This window comes from Tauraco erythrolophus, chromosome W (genome assembly GCF_009769465.1).
Source record: "Tauraco erythrolophus isolate bTauEry1 chromosome W, bTauEry1.pri, whole genome shotgun sequence".
NCBI classification, from domain to species: Eukaryota; Metazoa; Chordata; class Aves; order Musophagiformes; family Musophagidae; genus Tauraco; species Tauraco erythrolophus.
Window position 1 is genome coordinate 13,570,322 of NC_141497.1, and position 24,636 is coordinate 13,594,957.

A 24,636-nucleotide genomic window follows, 5' to 3' on the forward strand; every position below is an offset into this window, starting at 1 on the left:
CTGGTGAGCAACAACTGGTGACCCCGACGTGATACATCCATGAGACCCTGGGAAGCCTCGACTCCCTCGCTGAGCTGAGAGCCCTGGCTGCAAAGGAGCCCGAGCCAAAAGAGCTGGAGCCAGAGCCGGAGCCGGGAGCTTGAGTGAGAGTCCTTTGGAGAAGAAGGTAAAGCCGCAAGCCCCGACGTGGTATTCGCGGGAGGGAAGCGTGCTGGAGTTGGATGAATGGGCCGGGTCTCTGCTCACCTTAAAGCCTTTGTGAAAACAAAAAAATTGGAAAACAAAAAGGGGGAATTATGGCAACCAGTCATTATTAGCCCAGCTGGATTGAGTTGAGATAATGAACTAATCAACTCAAGGTACTGATCCTGCCTACAAGAGGCAGGCCATTTCCTCCTGGCTGCGGAGGATGCAACAGCGTCCTTGGTGCCGCAGCCCAGGCTGGTGAGCAACATAAAGGGACTGAGGGTTGAGACAAGAACAGAGGGAGCACCCACCAACCATGGTCCTGGGCAAAACAGACTGGGCTTTCTCAAAGCAAAACAGTTTATTAATGGTTACTTAGAAGGACAAAGGGAAACAAAACCGGTTACTCGAGAGGACAGAAAGAAACAAAACCAGATCTTAAAACCGACACCTTCCCCCCCTCCGCTTTCCTTTTCCTCCCGGCTCTACCTCTTCCCCCCAGCAGCACAGGGGGCAGGGACTGGGGGAGTGCAGGTCAGTTCATTCCGTGCTGTTACTGCTGCTTCTTTCTTAAAGGAGGAGGAGTCCTTACACCCTTTTCCCCTGCTCCAGTGGATCCCCTACCCACGAGGAAAAATCCACAAACTTCTCCAGCGTGAGTCCAGCCCACTGGAAACAATCCTTCCCCACAGATTGCTCCAGTGTGGGCTTTACCACAGTCTCGGATACTTAGGGAGTTGTAGCCACTCGCTCCAGCGTGGGTTGTCATGCAGACTCCAGATGTGTCTCTGCCTTGTCGTGCATCCCAACACGACCATCCTCAGGCTCAGGCATCTCCTCTCCACGGGCTGCGAGTGGGTCTCTGCTCCACCGAGGCCGTCCTGGTTGCAGGGGGGCCGCCTGCTATCTCACCATCAGCCGCAGGGGAAACTCGGCTCCGGCACACCTCCTCCCGCTCCATCCTCACTGACCTGGTGTCGATGTGGCTGTTTCTCTCAGATCTCAGTCCTCTCCAGGTGAACTCAGCCCAGTGGGCACCCCGGGACTGGGGTGCCCCGAGTTCCCCAGCTGGCTCTGCCGCCACCATTCTCCATGGGCGGTGCCGGCCTGACGCAGGCAGCCGCCCAGCCGGGAGCCAGGGAGCGGGGGCAGTGCCCTCTTCCCTTCTCTCCTCACTCCTGGGCGAAGCACCTTTTCCGGTTCCTTTGTCCTGACTTAAATAGGGCAATTCGCAGAGGCACCCTATTGGCTCAACCCCAAGGGGGATGGCAGTCTGATCTGGTGGCCAGAACTAAGCCTAACCCAGTTCCAAAACCGGGGAGGTCGCAGGGAGCAAAACCCCTCTCCTGCCACCAGAACCTCAACCCCCTCCACATCAAACCATGACAATCCTCCAATCTGGTTCTCCATTTCCCAGCACGCCTGTAATTAGCCAACGTACCTCCCGACGATGAGAGATTCCTTTGTGCCAAAGAGAACTGCAAAGCCTTTTCACTCTAAATATGATATTTTGGAAAGATTTTTAAGAGATTCTGCTTACAGAGATGTCACGAGCTCGAGAGAAGCAAAAAGTGTAGGGAAAGTCCAAGTATATGTCCTCCTCCCGCCCTACTTTTCTCAACGGCTGATGCTACAAGGACAGAGAGGATAAAAATATATATATTTTTTAGTTTGGGACCAAAGGAGAGGGAAGGAAATAATTATTTTCCACAGCTTCTTTTTGTAAAAGATTCTTCTCCTTTTCACGTCAATAAACTTGATTTTCTTATACGTGATTTAAAAGCTTTTAGAGCCATCACCTCTCCCACCCATCCCACCCTTAATTTTTTCTTAAAAAAAAGGATTGAGGGAAACAGGGCTGTTAAATAATCATCTTTATGAAGGCATCATAAGAGAAATTGTCCATCTAACAGTGCTGGATCGGAGCACGGATAACACCGTTCCAGTTATCCACGCAAGGAAAAAAATCCTGCTTTTTTTTTTCAGTGCATGTTTGATTTTGACATGAGCGATTTCAGAATAGGCCACTAAATGGTAATTTTTGATGGCTGCTCACCTTGACCTTCTATTCCTCGGAGAATTAGGGGGGTTTTCTGACCAAATAACACCCACCACTAGATCAAGATTACTCAAAGCCTCATCCAACCTGGCCTTGAGCACTTCCAGGGGTGGGGCAGCCACAACTTCTCTGGGCAACCTGGTCCAGCGCCTCACCATTGCAAAGCGAGAACATTGCTGAATATAAATAAGAGCAAAGCACATTATAATTACAAATTTGGCTATTGGATGTACAGCTGGAAACCCGGAAACGATAAGCTGACACTGTCATCCCAATCCAGACACCAATTAACATCTAACTGAGGCCACTTAGTCAGACAGGGAGAAAAAAGTGGAGGAAAAGACACCCCATCTCAGCGATTCATCTCCTAAACTTCTCAGAAATCTAATTCTGCAAATTCTTAGCCAATGACTCAAGCTAAATAATTAATGGTTAAACGAGGGGCATGAAATTATTCCTAAATGATGATGGGGAGAGTGGAATGGAAGAGGAGGAAGGGATGGAGGAGAGGAAGGAGGAGGATATAAGAAATCTTTTTTTTTCTTTTTCCTGTCATTCAGATAAGACATTTGCATTTCTAGAAAAAATGTGCCTGCTTTTTTTTTTGTGATTTTTAAAATTTTTATTTTTTTAATTTTTGTTTGGGTTGGAACAGACCTTAAAGATCCTCTAGTTACAACTTTTCTTTAATTTTATTTTTCCCCCTTTTATTACTCTCTGATCCCACAGATATAAATAAACAGAGAATCATTGAATGTTTTGGGTTGAAAGGGACCTTCAAGATCATCCAGTTCCAACCCCTTTGCCACGGCATGGGACACCTTCCACTAGACCAGGTTGCTCAAAGCCTCATCCAACCTGACCTTGAACACCTCCAAACCAACAGAAAAAGTCCTAATAGGTCTGATCACCATCAGAATCAAAAGAAAGAAAGAAAAATGAACTAAAATTCATCATCTTTTCCTGCAAACTCTGCTTTGATCTTAACAAGAGACCGTCTGCTCCTAAACCTCTAAACCAAGCTCACACTGCCAAACTCAATTTCGGAGCTCGTTACATAAATCAATATTAAACTATTTAGTCTGTATTTAACACTGTAACAAGGAGAGTCAGGGTGAATTAAATGCATTTTATTCCAGGTGGCCGAAAGCCAAAGTTTGCCCAAGTTCTTTTAATTCTTTCCCCAGACTCTTTTTTTGTGAGACTGAAAAATTCACTTTTTTTGCACGTAAGAGAGCGCAGGAAAACATGGGATGGCAAAACTCTCCGTCTTTTATCGTAGGTGCTAAGGAAATCAATATATTCTTGTCTTTGGAGCGATACAGGTAGCACATTTTTGTATCTCATACAGATGCTCCGTATATTGTCCTGTGCCATCATCCCCAAGTCTGAATAAAAACAAAACTAATATAATATCTAGTAGCTTCTTAAATAGAATCATAGAATGGTTTGGATTGGAAGGGACCTCAAAGATCATCCAGATCCAACCCTCCTGCCATGGGCAGGGACGCTCTCCACTACACCAGGTTGCTCAAAACCTCATCCAACCTGGCCTTGAACACTTCCAGGGATGGGGCAGCCACAACTTCTCTAGGCAACCTGGTCCAGTGCCTCACCACCTTCAGAGTGAAGAAGTTCTTCCTTAGATTCAATCTAAATCTACCTTCTTTCAGGATACATCAAGGAAAACTCTCGCGACTAGAAGCAGACTTTGAGGGTGTTGAGTCTGCTCAGACGGTGCTGAAGAACCATGTGCAATGGAGGGTGCCATTGCACATCACCTCCCTCTCCCTCCTTGGGTGCAGCACCCCAGAGTCACGCACACGTTTTCTAGCCAAGAACCACCCGATAATGTCCAAACCAGAGGCAGTGGGCGAGCCATCGGCTTGGTGGTCTGAAGGGTCCTTGGTCCAGTGTAGGAACTTGCCTTCACGCTCTTTTATTTAGCAGTAGTCCACAAGGTCAGTAGAACTTGTATCAGATGCCTACAGAAGCCTTCAGAAAATAAATACATTTCCACATGCCAATAGAGGAATTCTATTGCATTAAGAGGAAAAATAAAATAAATTTTTTTAAAAATATACATTTATTCTACTCTGAAGACTCAGGATTATTAGCACAAGGATACATCTGATCAAGCTCTTTTTGAATTTTCCAATAAAGAGGATTCCATATTGCTATTTTTTCACTGGTTTATCAAGTAGTTAAAAAAAAATCCACCCTGTTTTGCCTGATATCTGAAATCATGGAGTTAATTTCAGATTAATTTTAAGGCTAATGAGAATCAAGATTAGCATACACGGTTTGGCTTTGCAACAGACTTGCAGGGACTAAAAAAATCTCAAGTTCTAATGGCAATATAAGCTCAGTTTCTTAGCATGGAGCTGGATTTTATTTTGCAGTTGTTTTTTTTTAATGAAGACGTAATCATAGAATCACAGAACGGTTTGGGTTGGAAGGGACCTTGAAGACCATCTAGTTCCAGCACTCCTGCCATGGGCAGGGACACCTACCACTACACCAGGTTGCTCAAAGCCTCATCCAAACTGGCCTTGAATTTATAAATAATACTATAAATACATAATTAATTATATACAATAATTATAAATAACACTATAATTATAAACAATACTATAATTATAAATAACACGGAATATAAGTAATTATAAACACTACTAAATAATACAGATGATACAAAGTGAGGGGAAGCGATGCCTCACAGACTCTTTCCGTAACGGGAATTCAGGGAGAGCGGAAGGTTTTAGAAAATTAGTTGAGTCAACCCCTGTTTTCTTCCGGAAAGAAAAGGAATTTGCAGGTTTCCCAATCTAAAGTCTTATTCCAGAGAAACGCAGAGTCTTCACCAAGATCTTGCGCGTGCCGATCCCTTCAATCTGTTTGCTGTCAAGCTGCTAAACCTGACACCAGAAGGAGCTACATAACTCATGAGTAGAAGAATTAAAAAGAATGAAAAAGTACGTGATAAGAATCACCAAGCGAATGACATGGAAAGCTGAGCCCCTGCAGCGGAGCTCGGAGTTAATCATCACTCAACGGGGACCAGCCATCGAGGACCAGGCCACCAAGGAGCTTCAAGCCCTCCCTTCGACACCCATCTTCGGACATCCTCAAACATCAGGAGATCACCAGCGGATGGATGTGCAACCCCTTCTTCAAATAATTGTTTTCTTTGTTGTTCCGTTCGCAAAATCAGTGACTAACGTCTGTGGAGAAACCTTTTGGCTGCTGCAGCATCCTGTGAAAGTTCTTTCCCTATGCAGGCTAACTAAGAAACACCTGTAGCTCGTTACACTGGGAAAGTTACCTTGAAACAGGTGCTGTAGCATTCAGCCAATCACTCTGGGAGATGGATGGTCAAGTGACCAATAGCCTTGACCCATCTAGCAAATCATGTGACTCCTGACTATTTAAGGCGGGGTGTTTATTCTTAAGGGTGAGGCATTTCCTCCTGAGTCTTGGAGGAGTGTGGTCCTTCCTTAGAGTAAGCCTGAAGCCTTTGCATTAGAGCATTGGTCTACTTGGAGCCACCTGAAGCCTTCCAGCTGCGACAACTGGTGACCCCGACGTGATCCAGCCACAACTAAGATCTGAAGGTACGTGCTTCCGTACACGGGGCTCCAAGGGACGAACTGCAAATTAGAATGATGGGACAAAGCTCCACAAAAGAAAGCATGATGTTCTCCATTCTCAAACCTGCAATGACAATCGCAGGTGCCAAAATAAGTGATGAAGCTCTCTGTGAGCTGTTAGATTGGGCGGCAGAGCATGAATGCCTGACTGACCTCAACACCCCCTTTAGCTCAGAAGCGTGGAAGCAGCTAGGGGATAAGCTAATCTATGAAACAGTATTTGGACGAAAGAACCTGACTGGTCTGCTACGTATTTGGGGAACTGTATATGATGTAATGCAGACATGGACGGTAGAAAGGAAGGAAAAAGTACTAAGGTAGCACAATACGGGTTAGATTCTCCTCAGGTCATGCAGATCATCAGGATATTAAATACTGACCTACTCTCCCCATTCGACATTAAACATCTAGGTCAGGTATTATTTCAACCAGTACAATATACGGTCTTCGAGGCCAATTGGAGAAGAATGGCTGAGAGAGCTGCAGCTGGAAACATGCAATTACCCCCAACTGACCCCAGATACGGAGCTCCAGCAGATGCTCTACTGGGAGCCAATGCTTTCGCTGACCCTGATTTTTCAAGCTACATGGCACCCCCAAGTTCTTGAGCGAGCCCAAAAGATCGGCGTGGGAGCTCTATTAAAGGGCATAGATATGGCTGCCCCAAAAACACGGTACGTGAAGATTTATCAGGGGCAGAAAGAACACTTTTTATCTTTTGTAGAGAAAGTTGCTGCAGCCCTCGAAAAACAGGTCGAAGATGAAAACCTGAGACAACTACTATGTAAGCAGCTGGCAAAAGACAATGCCAATGAAGAATGTAGAAAAATCATAAATTCCATGCCAGGGGAGCCTACACTAACAGAAATGATCGAAGCATGCTCTAAGCTAGAATCTGAAAGCTATAAGTCTGCTCTGGCCACAATTCTACGGCCTATGCAACCCAAAAATGCTGACCCGGAACCGAAAAGACAACCTAAGAGGGACAATAGACAAAGACAGACGAGACAAAGAAGAAACAAGGATAACAGGAGACCTGCTCGCTGCATAAGATGCGATAAGCCAGGCCATTCTGCAAGATATTGTGAATCGTTATACCATGCCAACGGCCGACCCCTGACTTGTTCGGGAAACTTCCCCAGGAGCGCAATGGGGATGTGCGCTCAGACAGAAATGTTTCCCCAGGGCATGATACCAACCCAGGCTTACTCAGCCAGCTTTCAGCCAGCACAAAGGGATCAGCCGGGGTGGATGTATGCACCGCAACAACAGTCGTCTTAGAATCCTGTCGGGTCTATAAGGTTCCCTTGGATGCATTTGGGCATCTAGGACATGGGCTAAGTGCATTATTGGTGGGAAGATCTAGTACCACCATTCAAGGGATCTTTGTTCACCCAGGAGTTATTGACGCTGACTTCACAGGACAAATCTGTGCGATGATTTCCACGCCCACCCCCCCTGTCACAATACCGGAAAAGACTCGGATCGCTCAACTTGTACCCTTCAAATCAAGTGTCCCTAAGGCAAAACGACAGAGTCGTGAAGGTGGTGGTTTTGGTTCCACAGGACTTCCGCAAGCTTACTGGACTGCGGATATCTCCAGTCAAAAGCCACAGATGACTTGCACCTTAATATTGCCAGATGCCCAGCCGTCCAGGATTCAGCTCCGAGGTTTGATTGACACAGGGGCTGATGTGACAATCGTCTCCTTCTCCGCATGGCCTCCTACATGGCCTTTAGCCCCTGCGGGGTCAGCCATTGCAGGACTGGGAGGAACCACACAGAGTTATCGCAGCGAACGACCTGTGGTGGTAAAGAACGCAGAGGGTCAAACAGCTACAATTCGGCCCTATGTCACTACAGCTCCCCTCAACCTCTGGGGGCGGGATGTCTTGGCGGCCTGGGGAGTACGTATCGGGACAAATTTTTGATGGGGGCCACTGTACTGAAGGGCGCACAGTATCCTACGTTGCCTTTGCGATGGTTAGCAAACAAACCCATCTGGCAACCTCAGTGGCCCCTACCAAAAGAAAAATTAGTCGCCCTTCATCAACTAGTTAAGGAACAATTACAACAGGGACACCTTGAACCTTCTACCAGTCCCTGGAATACGCCTGTCTTCGTAATTAAGAAGAAATCAGGAAAATGGAGATTGCTACAAGATGTCTGAAAAATCAATGCAGTAATGGAAAGCATGGGGGCATTGCAGCCTGGTATGCCCTCACCCACCATGATTCCAGCAGGGTGGGAAATCTTGATCATTGATTTGAAGGACTGTTTTTTCACGATCCCCTTACATCCTAATGACAAACCAAAATTTGCCTTTACTGTACCTGCGGTTAACAATGCTGAACCTGCAAAGAGATATCAATGGAAGGTCCTACCTCAGGGCATGAAGAACAGCCCGACTATCTGTCAATGGTACATTGCTCAAGCTTTGTCTGGAATCTGTAAGCAGTTCCCTGAAGCATACTGCTACCGTTACATGGATGATATCCTGGTAGCAGCATCCACCCAGGACGAGCTGCTGAAGATACAGCCTCGGCTACTCGCTGCTCTGCATTCTTATGGATTGCAAGTGGCTCCGGAGAAAGTTCAACAGCATCCTCCTTGGAGATATTTAGGAGTCAAAATTTTGGACCAAACTATACAACACCAAGAGGTGCAATTCTCGAGTTCTATTAAGACCTTGAATGATGCTCAGAAACTGTTGGGCGTCATCAATTGGTTACGTCCCTATCTAGGGCTAACCACGGCGCAACTTGCGCCGCTCTTCAATATTTTAAAGGGGGATCCTGAGTTGAATTCACCTCGAAAATTGACTCCTGAAGCGCGACGGGCACTAGAGGAGGTTCAACAGGCCATTTCTGCTCGTCAGGTTTACCGAATAGATCCCTCCATTGATATTACTGTTTTTATTACCACTCCAGATTCTCATCCAACAGGTATCATTGGCCAATGGAACAAACAGTGGTCTGACCCCTTGCATATTCTGGAATGGGTCTTTTTGCCGCACCAACCAAAAAAGACAGCATCTATGTTATTTGAATTAATTGCTTGTCTGATAATCAAATGCTGTCAGCGCTGTCTACAATTGGTGGCAGCAGATCCTGCAATAATTGTTCTGCCAGTACAGCAGGAATACTTTGAGTGGAGCCTTACTAACAGTGCTCCTCTCCAAAGTGCGCCGGAAAATTTCTCAGGACAAATTGCATACCATCTGCCTAGCCATAAATTGCTGCAATTGGCAAGATCGACAAGCTTTACTTTGTGGCCAAAAAATAGCCGAGTGCCAGTACAAGGACCCACCGTCTTCACTGATGGGTCTGGGAAAACTGGGAAAGCTATTGTTACCTGGAAGGAGGAATCTGAGTGGCAGGTGCTGGAAGGCCATGAGTCAGGCTCAGCCCAGTTGGTTGAACTAAGGGCTGTTGCCATGGCCTTTCAACGGTTCTCGCAGGTACCTTTGAATTTGGTCACCGATTCTGCTTATGTGGCTGATATAACGCAACGCTTAGGTTGTTCACTTCTGAAAGAAGTGAATAATGCGGCTCTGTTTTCTCTATTAAAAACCTTATGGTGTGCAATTCAAGATCGAGTTCACCCATATTACATCCTGCATATCCATAGTCATACTAATTTGCCAGGCTTTATAACGGAAGGCAACGCCAGGGCTGACATGCTAGCTAACCCCGCATGGGTAGCACCTCAGCCCGATAAAATCGCACAAGCCAAGGCATCGCATAATTTCTTCCATCAAAGTGCACATACCCTGCAGAAACAGTTCCACTTAACGCCCACTGAGACTCGGGACATTGTCAGCGCTTGCGCTGACTGCCACGGACTTGCGGCACCTCTGCCGTCGGGGGTAAACCCCAGAGGCCTAAAGGCCCTGCAGCTTTGGCAGACGGATGTAACGCATGTTCCTGAATTTGGCAGGTTTAAGTATGTGCACGTGTCTATTGACACTTTCTCCTCAGCTATGTGGGCAACTGCTCATACTGGGGAGAAAAGTCGCGATGCCATTGCTCACTGGAAACTCGCTTTTGCGGTCTTGGGCGTGCCTTTTTCTATAAAAACCGATAATGGCCCGGCCTACGTCTCACAGAAGACGTGGCAGTTTTTACAACTATGGGGTGTAAATCATACCTTGGGTATTCCGCATTCTCCTACTGGCCAAGCCATTGTTGAACGCGCTTATGGCACCTTGAAGCGTGTTTTAGAAAAACAAAAAGGGGGAATGCATGGAGAAACCCCACAGAGTCGCCTAGAAAAAGCGTTATACACAATTAACCATCTTACGGTGCCATCAAATTCAAATAATCCCATTATTTTGAATCACTTTCTTTCGTTGCAGTCGTCAGGCGAGACGCACCTGCCCCGAGCAAAAGTCTGGATACGGGACCTACTCACTAAGACGTGGGAAGGCCCATATGAGCTTATTGCTTGGGGTCGTGGGTATGCTTGCGTTTCCACAGATACTGGGATACGATGGCTACCCGCAAGATGCGTCCGCCCTGACCTGCAACATCAGAAACAGAACAGGCAACATCCGAACGATGGCCAGAATGGAGATCATCCATCAAATGACCCTTCTAATGGAAATAATGACATCGGCCATCAACCTGTTCCTTCCACGAGTAGAGACTAAATTTCAAGTCTCCGTCAGAGTCAGAATGTTAGAATTAATAACTAAATGTATGACTGGTTTGCTAGATGTATCTCCCATGGTATTGCTGAAAAATCTCCCTGCTTGATTTAAACTAATCTTAAAACAAAAAGGGGGAATTGTGGAGAAACCTTTTGGCTGCTGCAGCATCCTGTGAAAGTTCTTTCCCTATGCAGGCTAACTAAGAAACACCTGTAGCTCGTTACACTGGGAAAGTTACCTTGAAACAGGTGCTGTAGCATTCAGCCAATCACTCTGGGAGATGGATGGTCAAGTGACCAATAGCCTTGACCCATCTAGCAAATCATGTGACTCCTGACTATTTAAGGCGGGGTGTTTACTTTTAAGGGTGAGGCATTTCCTTCTGAGTCTTGGAGGAGTGTGGGCCTTCCTTAGAGTAAGCCTGAAGCCTTCGCATTAGAGCATTGGTCTACTTGGAGCCACCTGAAGCCTTCCAGCTGCGACAAACGTCAAGAGCAAAGACTGATTTAGAGTGTTAGTACCAGCCTCTGGACGAGGGTATCTTCCAAATCTGAAGATTTGTTTAGCAAAGAATTTAGAGTAGGAAAACAGTTCATAATTATCCTACCATATCTGCAAGTTGATTATTTCAAAGCTATTTTTTTAATCCGATCTTCCACCTGTTAGAATAAAACAATCCCTCCGCGCACCTCGCGAATATCTGAAGGACAGATCCATGAGAAGCCGCCGGCGTAAAGCAAATAATTATCTGCAAGTTCTTTACGGGAAGATTTCCCTCTGGGATGCTCTCCTTGTCTGAAGTTATGTATGTCCATCACTCACCACCGGGTTGTTCTCTAGTCATTTTCTGAGGTGTGCAAATAACAGGTTTTATATAGCTATAAAAAAAGACGGCAGGCAGCTGAGATCTTTCAGATGCTTTTTCTTGCTGAGAATAATTGTTTTCTAGTAAATGTAAGCAGAAGTGCAGATCGTAGCCTTTATTCCTGGTGCCTCCTCAATACCACTGCGCGTTCCCGTAGACTGTATAAAGTCTGTAGTGGTAAATCTCCTTTTGGCAGAGTTAGGGAGCATAAACAGAGGAAGCCGAGCAGCACAGCGGCCTGAGAAACCCAAAACATGTGAGTCGGAGATGATACAAGACCTGAAATCCATAAGTCTGGTACATTTATTGGTTTGTTTTTTCATAGAATCAGAAAATGGTTTGGGTTGGAAGGGACCTTAAAGGTCATCTAGATCCAACCCTACTGCCATGGGCAGGGACACCTGCCACTACACCAGGTTGCTCAAAGCCTCGTCCAACCTGGCCTTGAACACTTCCAGGAATGGGGCAGCCACAATTTCTCTGGGCAACCTGTGCCAGTGCCTCACCATCCTCATTGTAAAAATGCCTTCCTTAGATTTAATCTAAATCTCCCCTCTTTCAGTTTAAAACAATTCTCCCTTGTCCTGTCACTACACACCCTCATCAAAAGCCCCTCTCCAGCTTTCTTGTAGCCCCTTTAGGTGATGGAAGGCTGCTAGAAGGTCTCCCTGGAGCCTTCTCTTCTCCAGGCTCAACAACTTTTCAACTCTCTCAGCCTGGCTTCAGAACAGAGGTGTTCCAGCCCTCGGATCATCTTTGTGGCCCTCCTCTGGACCCACTCCAACAGCTCCATGTCCTTCTTCTGTTGGGGTCCCCAGAGCTGAAGGCAGCACTGCAGGTAGGGTCTCAGGAGAGCAGAGCAGAGGGGCAGAATCCCCTCCCTCGACCTGCTGCCCACACTGCTTTGGATGCAGCCCAGGACACGGTTGGCTTTCTGGGCTGCCAGTGCACATTGCTGGCTCATGGTGAGCTTCTCCTCAACCAACACCCCCAAGTCCTTTTCCTCAGGGCTGCTCTCAATCCATTCTCCGCCCAGCCTGTACTTGTGCTTAGGATTGCCCCATCCTGACTTATTTCAGAGAAATAAGAACTATTTAAAACTGCATGTTTTTTCTCGTGTCAGCAATCTCTTCCTAAGAGGGTAACGTTCAAGTTGTTAATGGGAAAGAAAGAAAAAAGGAGAAGAAATGATCCCAAGTTCTGGAATCCACAAGTGTAGTTTGATTTCTTGACTAACTCATGGATTGCAGACCAGCTCCCATCACTTATTTCACCCCAGTTCATAATGTGTTGTTCAATACAATTCCTCTCCAGTCCTAATCTCAGCTTAAAAGGACAGAAATTTTCTGTTTCTTAAGGAGCTTGTTGGCTTTTTGTAGTCTCAGCGACGCATATTGAAATCATTTTGAGCATCCTATGGCCACATCTGGAATCCTAAAAGTAGAAGCTATTATCTTGCATGAACTCACAGCCCGTTTGGCTTTCACTTCTCATTTTGGTATCGTCCAATTCCAATTTCGCATCGCAGCTTTGACAAGGGGTAGATTTGGTTCCAATTTGAGCTCGTTTATACTCGCTTTAACGCCAACTCATGTGCTGCTACTTCAGGTCCTCCAGTTAAAGGCAGTCGGCAGCGGATGGGTATCTATGCGTCTGCGTAACAACAGCAGTAGCAGGAGCGACTAGGCTGATTATAACTTTCTACCTGAATAAAACTTTCAAAATCATAGAATCATAGAATCAGAAAATGGTTTGGGTTGGAAGGGACCTCAAAGATCATCTAGTTCCCTAAGGGGAGATAACCTCATCGTCACCTCTGGTGACTGCACAAAGGGAAACACTCATCTGGCAAGATCATAGAATCATAGAATGGTTTGGAAGGGACCTTCAAGACCATCTAGTTCCAATCCCCCTGCCATGGGCAGGGACACCTGCCACTAGATCATGTTGCTCAAAGCCCCATCCAACCTGGCCTTGAACACTTCCCAAGGATGGGGCAGCCACAACTTCTCTGGGAAACCTGGTCCAGTGTCTCACCACCTTCAGAGTCAAGAAGTTCTTCCTTAGATCTAATAGAAATCTCCCCTCTTTCAGTTTAAAACCATTGCCCCTTGTCCTATCACTCCACGCCCTTGTCCAAAGTCCCTCTCCAACTTTCTTGTAGGCCTCCATGAAGTACTGGAAGGCTGCTAGAAGGTCTCTGCTATAAGATCCTGCACTGCACTGGGTGGAGATCACGTACGGAAGTGGGAACCCAAATAAATATCTGCCTCTCGATCCTCATACCTGATCACCAACCTCAGTTAGATGATTAGCCCTGCATAGCAGGGCGAGGAAGGAGCCCAGGCTCGAGAGTCATGCTAGAAGTAGGAGGATAATAACAATGATGACTCCATGGTCATTACATTTCTTCTCCATTTACTCCCCTCCCAAATCTCCCACTAAGCTGCCTAGTTTTATGGCTGCAAGATGTCTGTGGCATGAATGTCTAGAGGGAGAGAGAGAGGGGCTGAGAGGTCTCTGACAATTCCCCTGTTGCTACTGGAGTTGCTTCCAGGCAGTGGAAAGAAAGAGAAGAGGTTTATAAAAAGAGATGCTGAATCACAAAGGAGGTTATCAAACTGGTTAATTATCTCAGTAGGGCTGTCTCGATTGAGTATTTGTGGGCTACCAAGATTCTGCTCTTCCCAGTACAAATCAGAGAATGAACATCACCTCGGCACGGTCTCTCATTCTCAGCTCACTGGCATAATCCATGGGAAGTAGCAAGGGGAACCTGCAGCCCAGAGCAAGTCATTAATCATTTCCAGCCCAGAAACTTTGAAAGGCTTTTATCCACATTTTACATATCATCTGCCTTTAGATGAAGACATCTTGCTGTTACTTTAAAACCCATCAAGCACTAAACATCTATGCTGCTGCATGGCACAGGCCGTAAAACCAAACACCTCTTCATTTCAGAGCGACAAAAAAAAGCATTCAACCTTCCAGCACGTCAACGCAAACCTTCTGATCTCAACGGTTGGCTGCACTTGATATCCCACTGGCAAACTCTTCTTTCTCTTCCTCTTTTTCTTCTCTTCCCTTTCCCCCTGAGACAAATGTTCTGCAACAACTTAATACAGAACTATGTATAATTCTCTACTGCTTATGGACTACTTTCTACCAGCACCTCACCCATTTATGGTCACCTCCTCATGTTTCAGCAGAATAAAGGCCACTGATAGATAGTAAGACATTGCCATTGGCTTCTCACGCAGGTTCAGGTGGCCTCCAGAGTCACTTCTAGGACGAGGCCAGCATTTGTGATTGCCCCAGAGAACAAAATGCCTCAAAGTATCTGGATAGCCTGGACATGCTTTTAGCTACAGCCAGCCAGCTGGATAAAGAAGAGGGAGTGAAGAAGAGTAGCTGCTCATTTGGGATTTTTATGTTAATTGAATTAATTACATCTACAATTCTGTATGTCCTTTGCATCTTACCGGGCTCTGGGATGATTAGCTGTGCACCAGCCTGTGCGTTTCCAGCTTCATTTTCAGCTACACACTGATAAAAACCTTCATCTGACTTTACCAAGCCCAGAATCCGTAAGTTGCTACCACCCTAGAGAGACAGCAAAAGAAAAAGAAAGGAAACAGAGAGAATTAATTAGAACAACACCATCCAAAGTGAACGTGGATTACAAAACCTTTCCAGAAGAGCTATTCTGTGAAACTCGGTCCTGTGTATTTCATCTCAGCCCCAGCTCCTATAGCTCCTACTCCTTAGAGGGCTGTAATCATAAGGGATTTCATCAGGAATCTCTTCACGCCTCATGGTCTTCATGGTTTGTTGGAGGGACGGTGCCTACGGCCCATGGGTGAATTCACTTTCTTGCACAGAGCCCGTCCAACACCTTTCTCAAGACTTGAGCTCCAAATTACAGCCATCAGACGAGTAGAATTTCGTCTTGGCCCTGCTGCTGCAGGCAAGGTTTCAAAGAACTTTTGAGTCTGCATCTTTGAACAAATACTATTCTGAAGGTCAAGCCCTCCTTATGGCTTGAGGCCAGGAGATCCTTCAGAAAAGGTCACTCTATGCTTTCTTCATTTGAAAGAAATTTAAATTCTGTTAGCACAAGTAGAAACCAACTATGTTGGGTAAAAAAACCCAAGTGAGGGGTGTGCTCTGGCTGAAACGTACCTTCCGTTGATTATTAAGTTGTAATTACGTCAAACGACCCTCACCGTTTGTAACCCCCTGTGTCAGAGCACAACTTCTTTGGAGAAGACATCTGTTATTTCCATTCATAAAGGCCAACGGCGAGTAAGGGACGTCATTAACACATGGTAGACAACATTATTAACAGCAACTCAGAGTACAACCTGGCGCTGTTACTTCTCCTTGAAAATACCACGTTGAGACCTCGCTCCAACTGGGAGACAACGTCAACGGACTTGACCTAAGACGTCTCAATGCGATGTGCCTTATTTGTGTTAGGAGGCACCAGAAATCTTGTTTTTTGGGGGAAGATCCATGTGTTTATGAAGGCACTGATCAGATCAAATATGAGACCACGTTTCATAACTTTATAAAAAAAAACCACCTAAAATTCTAATAGGTAGAAACCAGATAATTACCACTATCTGAAAATAGTCGCTAGGAATGACCACTTCTCCATTCTTGATCCACTCCACTGTAGGAATGGGGTTGCCAGACACAGCACATTCAAACTCAATATCCATACTCTTGTAGGCATAAAGATTTGAAGGGCGAATTAAAAACCACGGTGGAACTGCAAAAAAGACGGAGAGGGGAAGAAAATGAAAGTGGCAATGAGTGGATATAAATTAGGGCTTAGAAAGTGAATCATTTCAACAAGCCTGAAGAATATTAGACACAAATAGAAAACAGATCTGTAATTCAAATTATTCTGAGTCTATTAAACACAAAATATGAGGGATAGCGTCTATTCTAGAAAATACATTTAAATAGTTGATGCTTTTTTTTTTTCTCCAAGAGAAAGAATTAAAACCTGAATTTAGAAGACAGGCAAGACTTCTGTAGAACCAAATATATATATAATTGTCACTAAGGGGGTATAGGGGTAAGAAAATCTCCCTCGTGTCAAAGGATCAGATGCCAACTGCATACACAAGTCAACACCCGGACCAGCACAAGACAAGCCCACTGAAAAACACTACAAAATTAGAAATATTTCAGGAGAGATGTTTTCTAATAACCAAGAAAGACTTTTGACTTCGTTTACAGAAGCTGAGGAGATGATCAATAACCTGGAAATCTCTCCGTAGTCATCGGAAGATGAAAAAGGTTGAATTAAGTCTGCCAAAAACGAATTCTCGTTAAGTTGGCAATTATCTGTTGCCTTGTGTCACTATAATGTATTCACAGTTTTCCAGTGTGCTATGTGATATGCTAATTTAATTCCATTTCATCATTATTGTGATACTAGGAGGATGGAAATTCACAATTTGAGGAAAACGGTTAATAACATAACATTTCCAACAGGCCCCCTCCCCACATCATACGAAAAAAAACATGGAAAAACTCGGCAGCCCACGTATATTCCAACAGTTTCCATAGGGGAGCGATGGACTCTTGTATTGAATATTCGTAGATGCCAGGAAGGCAGAATAAATTAATTTCTAAGTGCTATCCATGACTTCTCATTTCAGACAGAAAATCCAAATGTATTTCTTGAGCCATCGTTCGCAATGTCTGATTATATTTATAAAGCCGTAATACTGGAAAAAAAAATCTAAAATAAAAGAAGGCGAAGATTATGAAATAAATTGCGTAGAAGCTAAGAAACACTGGAATCGAGGCTGCTCTTGTTTCCCTAACTCTTATCCCAGGTTAGCAAAGATTGCAGTGCACTCCTCAATTCCACGATCAAATTCCCTTTCATCACAGCCTCCCGTGGTGCTCCAGGAGGATTCGTTTACTGAAAGAACCATGGAATCATAGAATGGTTTGGGTTGGAAGGGACCTTCAAGATCATCTAGTTCCAACCCCCCTGCCATGGGCAGGGACACCTGCCACTACACCAGGTTGCTCAAAGCCCCATCCAACCTGGCCTTCAACACTTCCAGGGATGGGGCAGCCACAACTTCTCTGGGCAACCTGGTCCAGTGTTTCACCACCCTCAGAGGGAAGAAGTTCTTCCTTAGACCTTATCTAAATCTCCCCTCTTTCAGTTTAAATTCATTGCCCCGTGTCCTGTCACTACACACGCTTGTCCAAAGTCCCTCTCCAGCTTTCTTGTAGCCCCTTTAGGTACTAGAAGGCTGCTAGAAGGTCTCTCCAGAGCCTTCTCTTCTCCAGGCTCAACAGCCCAAACTCTCTCAGCCTGTCTCCATAGCAGAGGTGCTCCAGCCCTCTCATCATATTCGTGGCCCTCCTCTGGTCCCGCTTCAACAGCTCCATGTCCTTCTTATGCGAGCTGAAGAAGACATCTCTTCTTTCCAGCGTGTCGACCACACCACACAGTTGGTGTCATCAGCAAACTTGCTGAGGGTGCACTCGATCCCACTGTCCATGACGCTGACAAAGATGTTAAACAGCACCGGCCCCAGAACTGACCCCTGAGGAACACCACTCGCCACTGGTCTCCACTTGGACATCGAACCGTCGACTGCAACTCTTGTGAGTGCGACCATCCACCCAATTCCTTATCCACCGAGTGGTCCATCCATCAAATCTGTGACTCTCCAACTTAGAGACAAGGCTGTCATATGAGACAGTGACAAAGGCTTCTGACAATTCAAAGAGCACAGGATTTAATTTCAAGCTTCCTGTTCAGTCCATGGCTTCATACTTTCTAGTTTTCAAACTTCTCTCCAAAACAAAATGATTAATTTCCCAATTGTATTGTTTTACTCTGGTTCCTATTTCTACAACACCTGCATGATCCACAAATATTTTTAAACTCGTAGGAGTTGGACACTAAGAGGTCCTGCCAGTCAACCTACCAGTGAAAGGGCAAAAGTGCCACTCTCATTTTTCTTGTCCAGTTAGAAATGATTTAGAGGGACCTGTGTGATATAGAGCAGGTTGCCCAGAGAAGTTGTGGCTGCCCCATCCCTGGAGGTCTTCAAGGCCAGGTTGGATGAGGCTTTGAGCAACCTGATGTAGTGGCAGGTGTCCCTGCCCCTGACAGGGGGGTTGGAACTAGATGATCTTGAAGGTCCCTTCCAACTCAAACCATTCCATGATTCGATATATTTAATAATTCAGGACACCTAGAAGCTCCCGATCCAGTTCAGATCAAACTCAAAGCATGCAAATGAAAACTGATGAGGTGTCCTGATAAATGAGCTGCCAAATTTCCTATCAAAAAGGCTCAGTCGGACGCGCGTGTCGGGCTCTTCTTGCTTTGACATCATATAGACATGACATCGAGGTCTCCAGATCACGCAGCCCCAATATAGGAAATTTTGTAGATGATTTTTCAAACAAAACTTCACTCATAAGGAATTCTGGTAACTAAAATACTGATTAAGAGTTTTTTTTTGAGAAATAGTATCGCTTACGTTACAAATACACAAAAAGAGACAATTTAGTGGCCAAGTTATGAAGAATCAGCACTGAGAATATGGCTCAAAGAAAAAAAAAACAAGCTCTTTGGATATGAAAAACCTGAAGAAAAGAAATTTAAAACAAAATCATGTTTACATGGTAATTTTTAACACTTTTTTTTTAACACTAGAGTCCTTGTATAATTCATTCAACAAACTCACAAAAACCCACCAACATCTCTGCAGTTTACAAACCATCTAATTTTTCAGAGCTCTGACAAAACCATAAACTGCTCAATCTTCATTAGCGCGGTTTATTAACGATGTCACCAGAAGCCTACAATTAATTTATAGACTTGTAATTCACAGATTCCCACCAGTTATTCTTTACGACGCACATGCTCCAGGACCCTGATCCCGCTCACCTGCAACTTTTTATTCCCTCTAACACAAATATTGCTCCTCCCCCCCCATTTCTCTCCCTTTTTTCCCATTCCTGGCATTTTTCTACACTGCTAGAAAGCTTGAAACTTGCTTTTTTTTATGGTTTATATTCAATATATACATATCTGGGTATGGAGTTTCCTACAAAATCGATATATTTAACAATTCTAATGCGCTCACCGACGCTTTTCCTACGCTAGGGTAGGTGTGCACTGGATTTTTCCTAAGGACGGCATTCATAGAATCATAGAATCATAGAATCATAGAATGGTTAGGGCTGGAAGGGACCTTCAAAGGTCATCTAGTCCAACCCCCCTGCAAGGAACAGGGATATCTCCAACTAGATCAGGTTGCTCAGGGCCTCGTCCAACCTGGCCTTGAACGTCTCCAGGGATGGAGCATCCACCACCTCTCTGGGCAACCTGTTCCAGTGTTCTACAACTCTCATGGTAAAAAATTTTTTCCTAATATCCAATCTGAATCTACCTCCCTCTATTTTAAAACCATTACCCCTTGTCCTATCACAACAGGCCCTCCTGAACAGCCTCTCCCCATCTTTCTTGTAGGCCCCCTTGAGGTACTGGAAGACCGCTATAAGGTCACCCTGGAGCCTCATCTTCTCCAGGCTGAACAGCCCCAACTCTTTCAGCCTGTCCTCATAGGAAAGGTGCCCTCCTCTGGACCCTCTCCAACTGGTCCATGTCCTTCTTATGTTGGGGGCTCCAGAACTGGACGCAGTACTCCAGGTGAGGTCTCACGAGGGCAGAGTAGAGGGGGAGAATCACCTCTCTCGACCTGCTGGCCACGCTCCTCTTGATGCAGCCCAGGATGCGGTTGGCCTTCTGGGCCGCAAGAGCACATTGCCGGCTCATATTGAGCTTCTCGTCCACCAGTACTCCCAAGTCCTTCTCCTCAGGGCTGCTCTCGATCCATTCACCACCCAGTCTGTATTTGTGCCTGGGATTGCCACGACCCAGATGTAGGACCTTGCATTTGGCCTGGTTGAACTTCATGAGGTTGACACGGGCCCACCTCTCCAGCCTGTCGAGGTCCCTCTGGATGGCATCCCTCCCTTCCAGCGTGTCGACGGCACCACACAGCTTGGTGTCATCGGCGAACTTGCTGAGGGTGCACTCCATGCCACTGTCCATGTCACCGACAAAGATGTTGAAGAGGGCCGGGCCCAACACGGACCCTTGAGGGACGCCACTCATGACCGGTCTCCACTTGGACATTAAGCCGTTATTTCAACTGAATAATTTGCATAATTTGATGGAAATTATGTGGTATTAAACACAAGTAAGACGCCTCAAATGAGGTCAATGTAACACCCTAAAGCAGACAGATGTAACACATTTAGACTGGAAATATGTGTGTGTGTGTATATACATAAAATAAACACATTTAGACTGGAAATATATATAAATATAAAATATCAGGTACTATAAATATAAATTCTATAAATATTTTATCTATCAATATATGTCAAGCGCTGCCATATTTGCTCTCTATGTGTTTTTTCTCAGTCCTGAATATTTAAAATGTATTTAATGTAAAAAAGATCCTATTTTCATGTTCCTTCTAATTACATTGTGGCGTTACAAAAAAGTTAGAACAATCTGCATGCTTTTTTTCCCAAAACCTTCCAGTATTTCATAGAAATACGTGGGTTTTTTTCAGGAAATAGTCTGTGAGTCTGGGTGAAAATCTTAAAATTCTATCTTGAGACAAAAATAACATCTCCGAAGGTTACGCTTCTTCCATATCAAGATGAAAACACTTTTCTAAACTCTTCACTATTTCATGTCAACCAAACCCTATCAAAATGCCCCAGTTGCAAACTGAAGATATTTTATGCCAGAAACTGTACCAAAAAAGGGAGGAAAATCCCTAAAAGGTTAATGGACATCTATAAAAGATGACAACGCCCATGAGATTTTGGGTTTAATAGAATTTGTATCAGCAAGTCACATCAAAGTCTTCACTTATCTTTGGATAAAGGATTAGGACGCGGGAGGGTTTTTATTCGCACGAATGACGTAACGTAAATGAAATATGACTTAGGAACCATTTTGCAGCTATTGGGTTTGTACAGAAGTGTATATAAAAGTTTGAAGTTCTCTGTACAACAATAAACCCGCTCGATGGGTGCTCAGTTACCGAGGTTTTCCCCCAGCAGACAGCACATGAGTACGCGGCATGGTGACCTTGGGAAGATCCAAAATGCAATAAAATAACTTATCCACATGCCAGCAGATCCCTGACACGGAAGGGCGCTTCGTTTTTCGCAATGCAAGAAAAAAAGCAAATTTGAAAATTAAATTCAACATCTGCACTCCCGTAACTATGGCCTTGACCATCCCTTGCCCGAAGGTCCCTCAGATGAAGAACGTGGTCTAAAGTCTGTCCCGTTGGAAGGTCACTACTGAAGAAGGTCATCATTCCGCGTGATCTTCTAAATAACTCCTTAAAAGGAGTGGGAATTCTGTGACGCCACGGAAAGCAGACATGGGTCTCAGATCTCAAACACCAGCTTCAAACAAATGAGCTTTCCCCTCTAAGGACCACAGCAGGTTGTATTTCTTACCAAAAATGTCAAAAATTGGTTGTAATGAGCCTGTAGCAGAGAGCCAGGGACTAATTGAACGCTTGCCAGCAGAAACAGCTAGTTTAGAGTTGGGTTGACCTCCTCTATTTCTAGAAATTCCTTTTGAGAGATGACAGCCGCTCTTGCGATGAGACAAAAACAATTTAAACTCGGAGAAATGTCAGCATTTCCTAAGGCAAAGCGTCTTCTCTCGGCGTGTTTGAATATAGGATGTGTTTCCACTGACCCAAGAAAGAGAACTGCTGTCACCAAGTGCCCAACCCCGTCAAGCCTTTGGAACGAGAAGATTTTCAACTGTGTGTACTTAAAGGGTGGCATTGTCAATCTCAGAGAGTCTTTAAAAAAAATAAAAAGCCCTTGTACTTCTCACCTCTATCTTGCCACGAATTTAAAATAAAATCACATCGAGTGAACGTGCCAGGTTGTGCCTACCTTAAGGGGAGTCAGCACAATCTAACTCCAAGCCAACAACGTTCCTCCAGATGAAAAAATGACAGCAGAATTGGATTTTTAGATGAAAATCATTTTTAAAAGATATTTCTAGATGTATTCACCAGTTTTATTTCCCTGTTATATATGGGAATTCAGGATCTGTGTTATTATGACAAGAAATTAAAGGGAAAAAATAGAAATGATGTTACAACACACGGCCTGTTGAAAAGAATACGAGGCGCAACAATTAAAATTCCACTAAAGTCTCTTCAAAATACAGTAGATTAAAAATCTTCTGATCTCTTACCACTGCTCTGTACTCTTATTTTACTCTAAACTCTATGCCTGACAGGTAGAAAGACAATATGATCTCAATATATCTCCTCCCAGACCAGCCTCAAAGAAATAAAAGAAAAATGAAGCTGTTATTCTATGTAAAACTTCATTCTTCACCTAAATAAAGGTATTACTTGTCTTATCACAGAATCACAGAATCACAGAATGTTAGGGATTGGAAGGGACCTCAAAGGATCATCTAGTCCAATCCCCCTGCTGGAGCAGGACCACCTAGATCAGATCACACAAGAACATGTTCAGGCGGATTTTGAGCATCTCCATAAAAGGAGACTCCACAACCTCTCTGGGAAGCCTGTTCCAGTGTTCTGTTACCCTTACTGGGAAGAAGTTCTTCCTCATGTTTAAGCGGAACCTCCTATGTTCCAGCTTATATCCATTTCCCCTTGTCCTATCATTGGATGCCACTGAGAAGAGCCTGACTCCATCCTCATGACAGTCACCCTTTACATATTTATAAAGGTTAATGAGGTCCCCCCTCAGTCTCCTCTTCTCCAAGCTAAAAAGACCCAGCTCCTTCAGCCTTTCCTCATAAGGGAGATGCTCCACTCCCTTCATCATCTTTGTGGCCCTGCGCTGGACTCTCTCAAGCAGTTCCCTGTCCTTCTTGAACTGAGGGGCCCAGAACTGGACACAATATTCCAGATGCGGCCTCACCAGGGCAGAGTAGAGGGGGAGGAGAACCTCTCTCGACCTACTAACCACACCCCTTCTAATACACCCCAGGATGCCATTGGCCTTCTTGGCCACAAGGGCACATTGCTGGCTCATGGTCATCCTGCTGTCCACCAGGACCCCCAGGTCCCTTTCCCCTGTGCTGTTCCCCAACAGTTCAGTCCCCAACTTGTACTGGTACATGGGGTTGTTCTTACCCAGATTCAAGACTCTACACTTGCCCTTGTTGTATTTCATTAAATTTCTCCCTGCCCAATTCTCCAGCCTGTCCAGGTCTCTCTGAATGGCAGCACAGCCTTCAGGTGTGTCAGCCACTCCTCCCAGTTTAGTGTCATCAGCAAACTTGCTGACCATGCACTCTATTCCCTCATCCTGTCGTGGGTTAGGCCACTCCAGCAACTGAACCCCACACAGCCGGTCACTCCCCCTCCCCCACCTCCAGGAATGAGGGAGAGAATTAAAGGAGAAACGGAAAACCTGTGGGTTGAGATAAGAACAATTTAATACAGATGATTTAATACACAGTGTAGATGCTCACCACCCCCTCTTATCTGCAGCCCGTCTCGTCCCGAAGCTGCAATCCCGGACGAACGCGAGGCCCCGAAATAGAGAGGGGCAGAGAGAGAGGGTACTCCGAGAGTGGGAGTACTGGAAGAGAGAGGGAAAAAAAAGGCAATAGAGCAAAAGCGCAGCAAGCGCAAAAGAGCAGAAGCGGCGAAAGAGCCAAAGCGCAAAAGCCCTTCTGTCCGGCTGTCCCTCACTTTTATACTGGGCATGACACTGCATGATATGGAATACTAATTGGCCAGTTTGGCCCTCAATCTTAAGTTCCACCACAAATCACAAGGGGAATCGTGTCCCCCTTGTCCTGGCTATGCTCCCCCCTTATCCCGCCGTGCTTCTGCACTCCGGCACACTGAAAAGTCCTTGGCCAACTATAAACATCAGCTTGCTATCAACATTCTTCTCAGAGCGAGCCTCTGAGTAAAACCAAAACACGGAGCTCTTCTAGCTGCTAAAAAGTAGGAGCTAACTCTGTCCCAGCTAAAACCAGGACAATCCAAATCATCGATGAATATGTTGAACAATACAGGTCCCAGTACCCACCCTTAAGGGACTCCACTGGATACAGGCCTCCAACTGGACTCTGTCCCATTGACCACTACTCTCTGGCTTCTATCCTTCAGTCAGTTCA

The 24,636-nt window shown here is 45.2% G+C and overlaps 1 protein-coding gene across 1 annotated transcript in view; it reads right to left on the reverse strand.

Moving 5' to 3' along the window:
- The window catches only part of LOC147526224 (netrin receptor DCC-like), a 572,075-nt gene that overhangs the window by 289,058 nt on the left and 258,381 nt on the right, over window positions 1-24,636 (reverse strand). Inside the window, 2 exon segments of the mRNA XM_086630103.1 lie at window positions 14,894-15,014; window positions 16,031-16,185. Of these exon segments, the coding sequence (XP_086486229.1) occupies window positions 14,894-15,014; window positions 16,031-16,185 (276 nt within the window).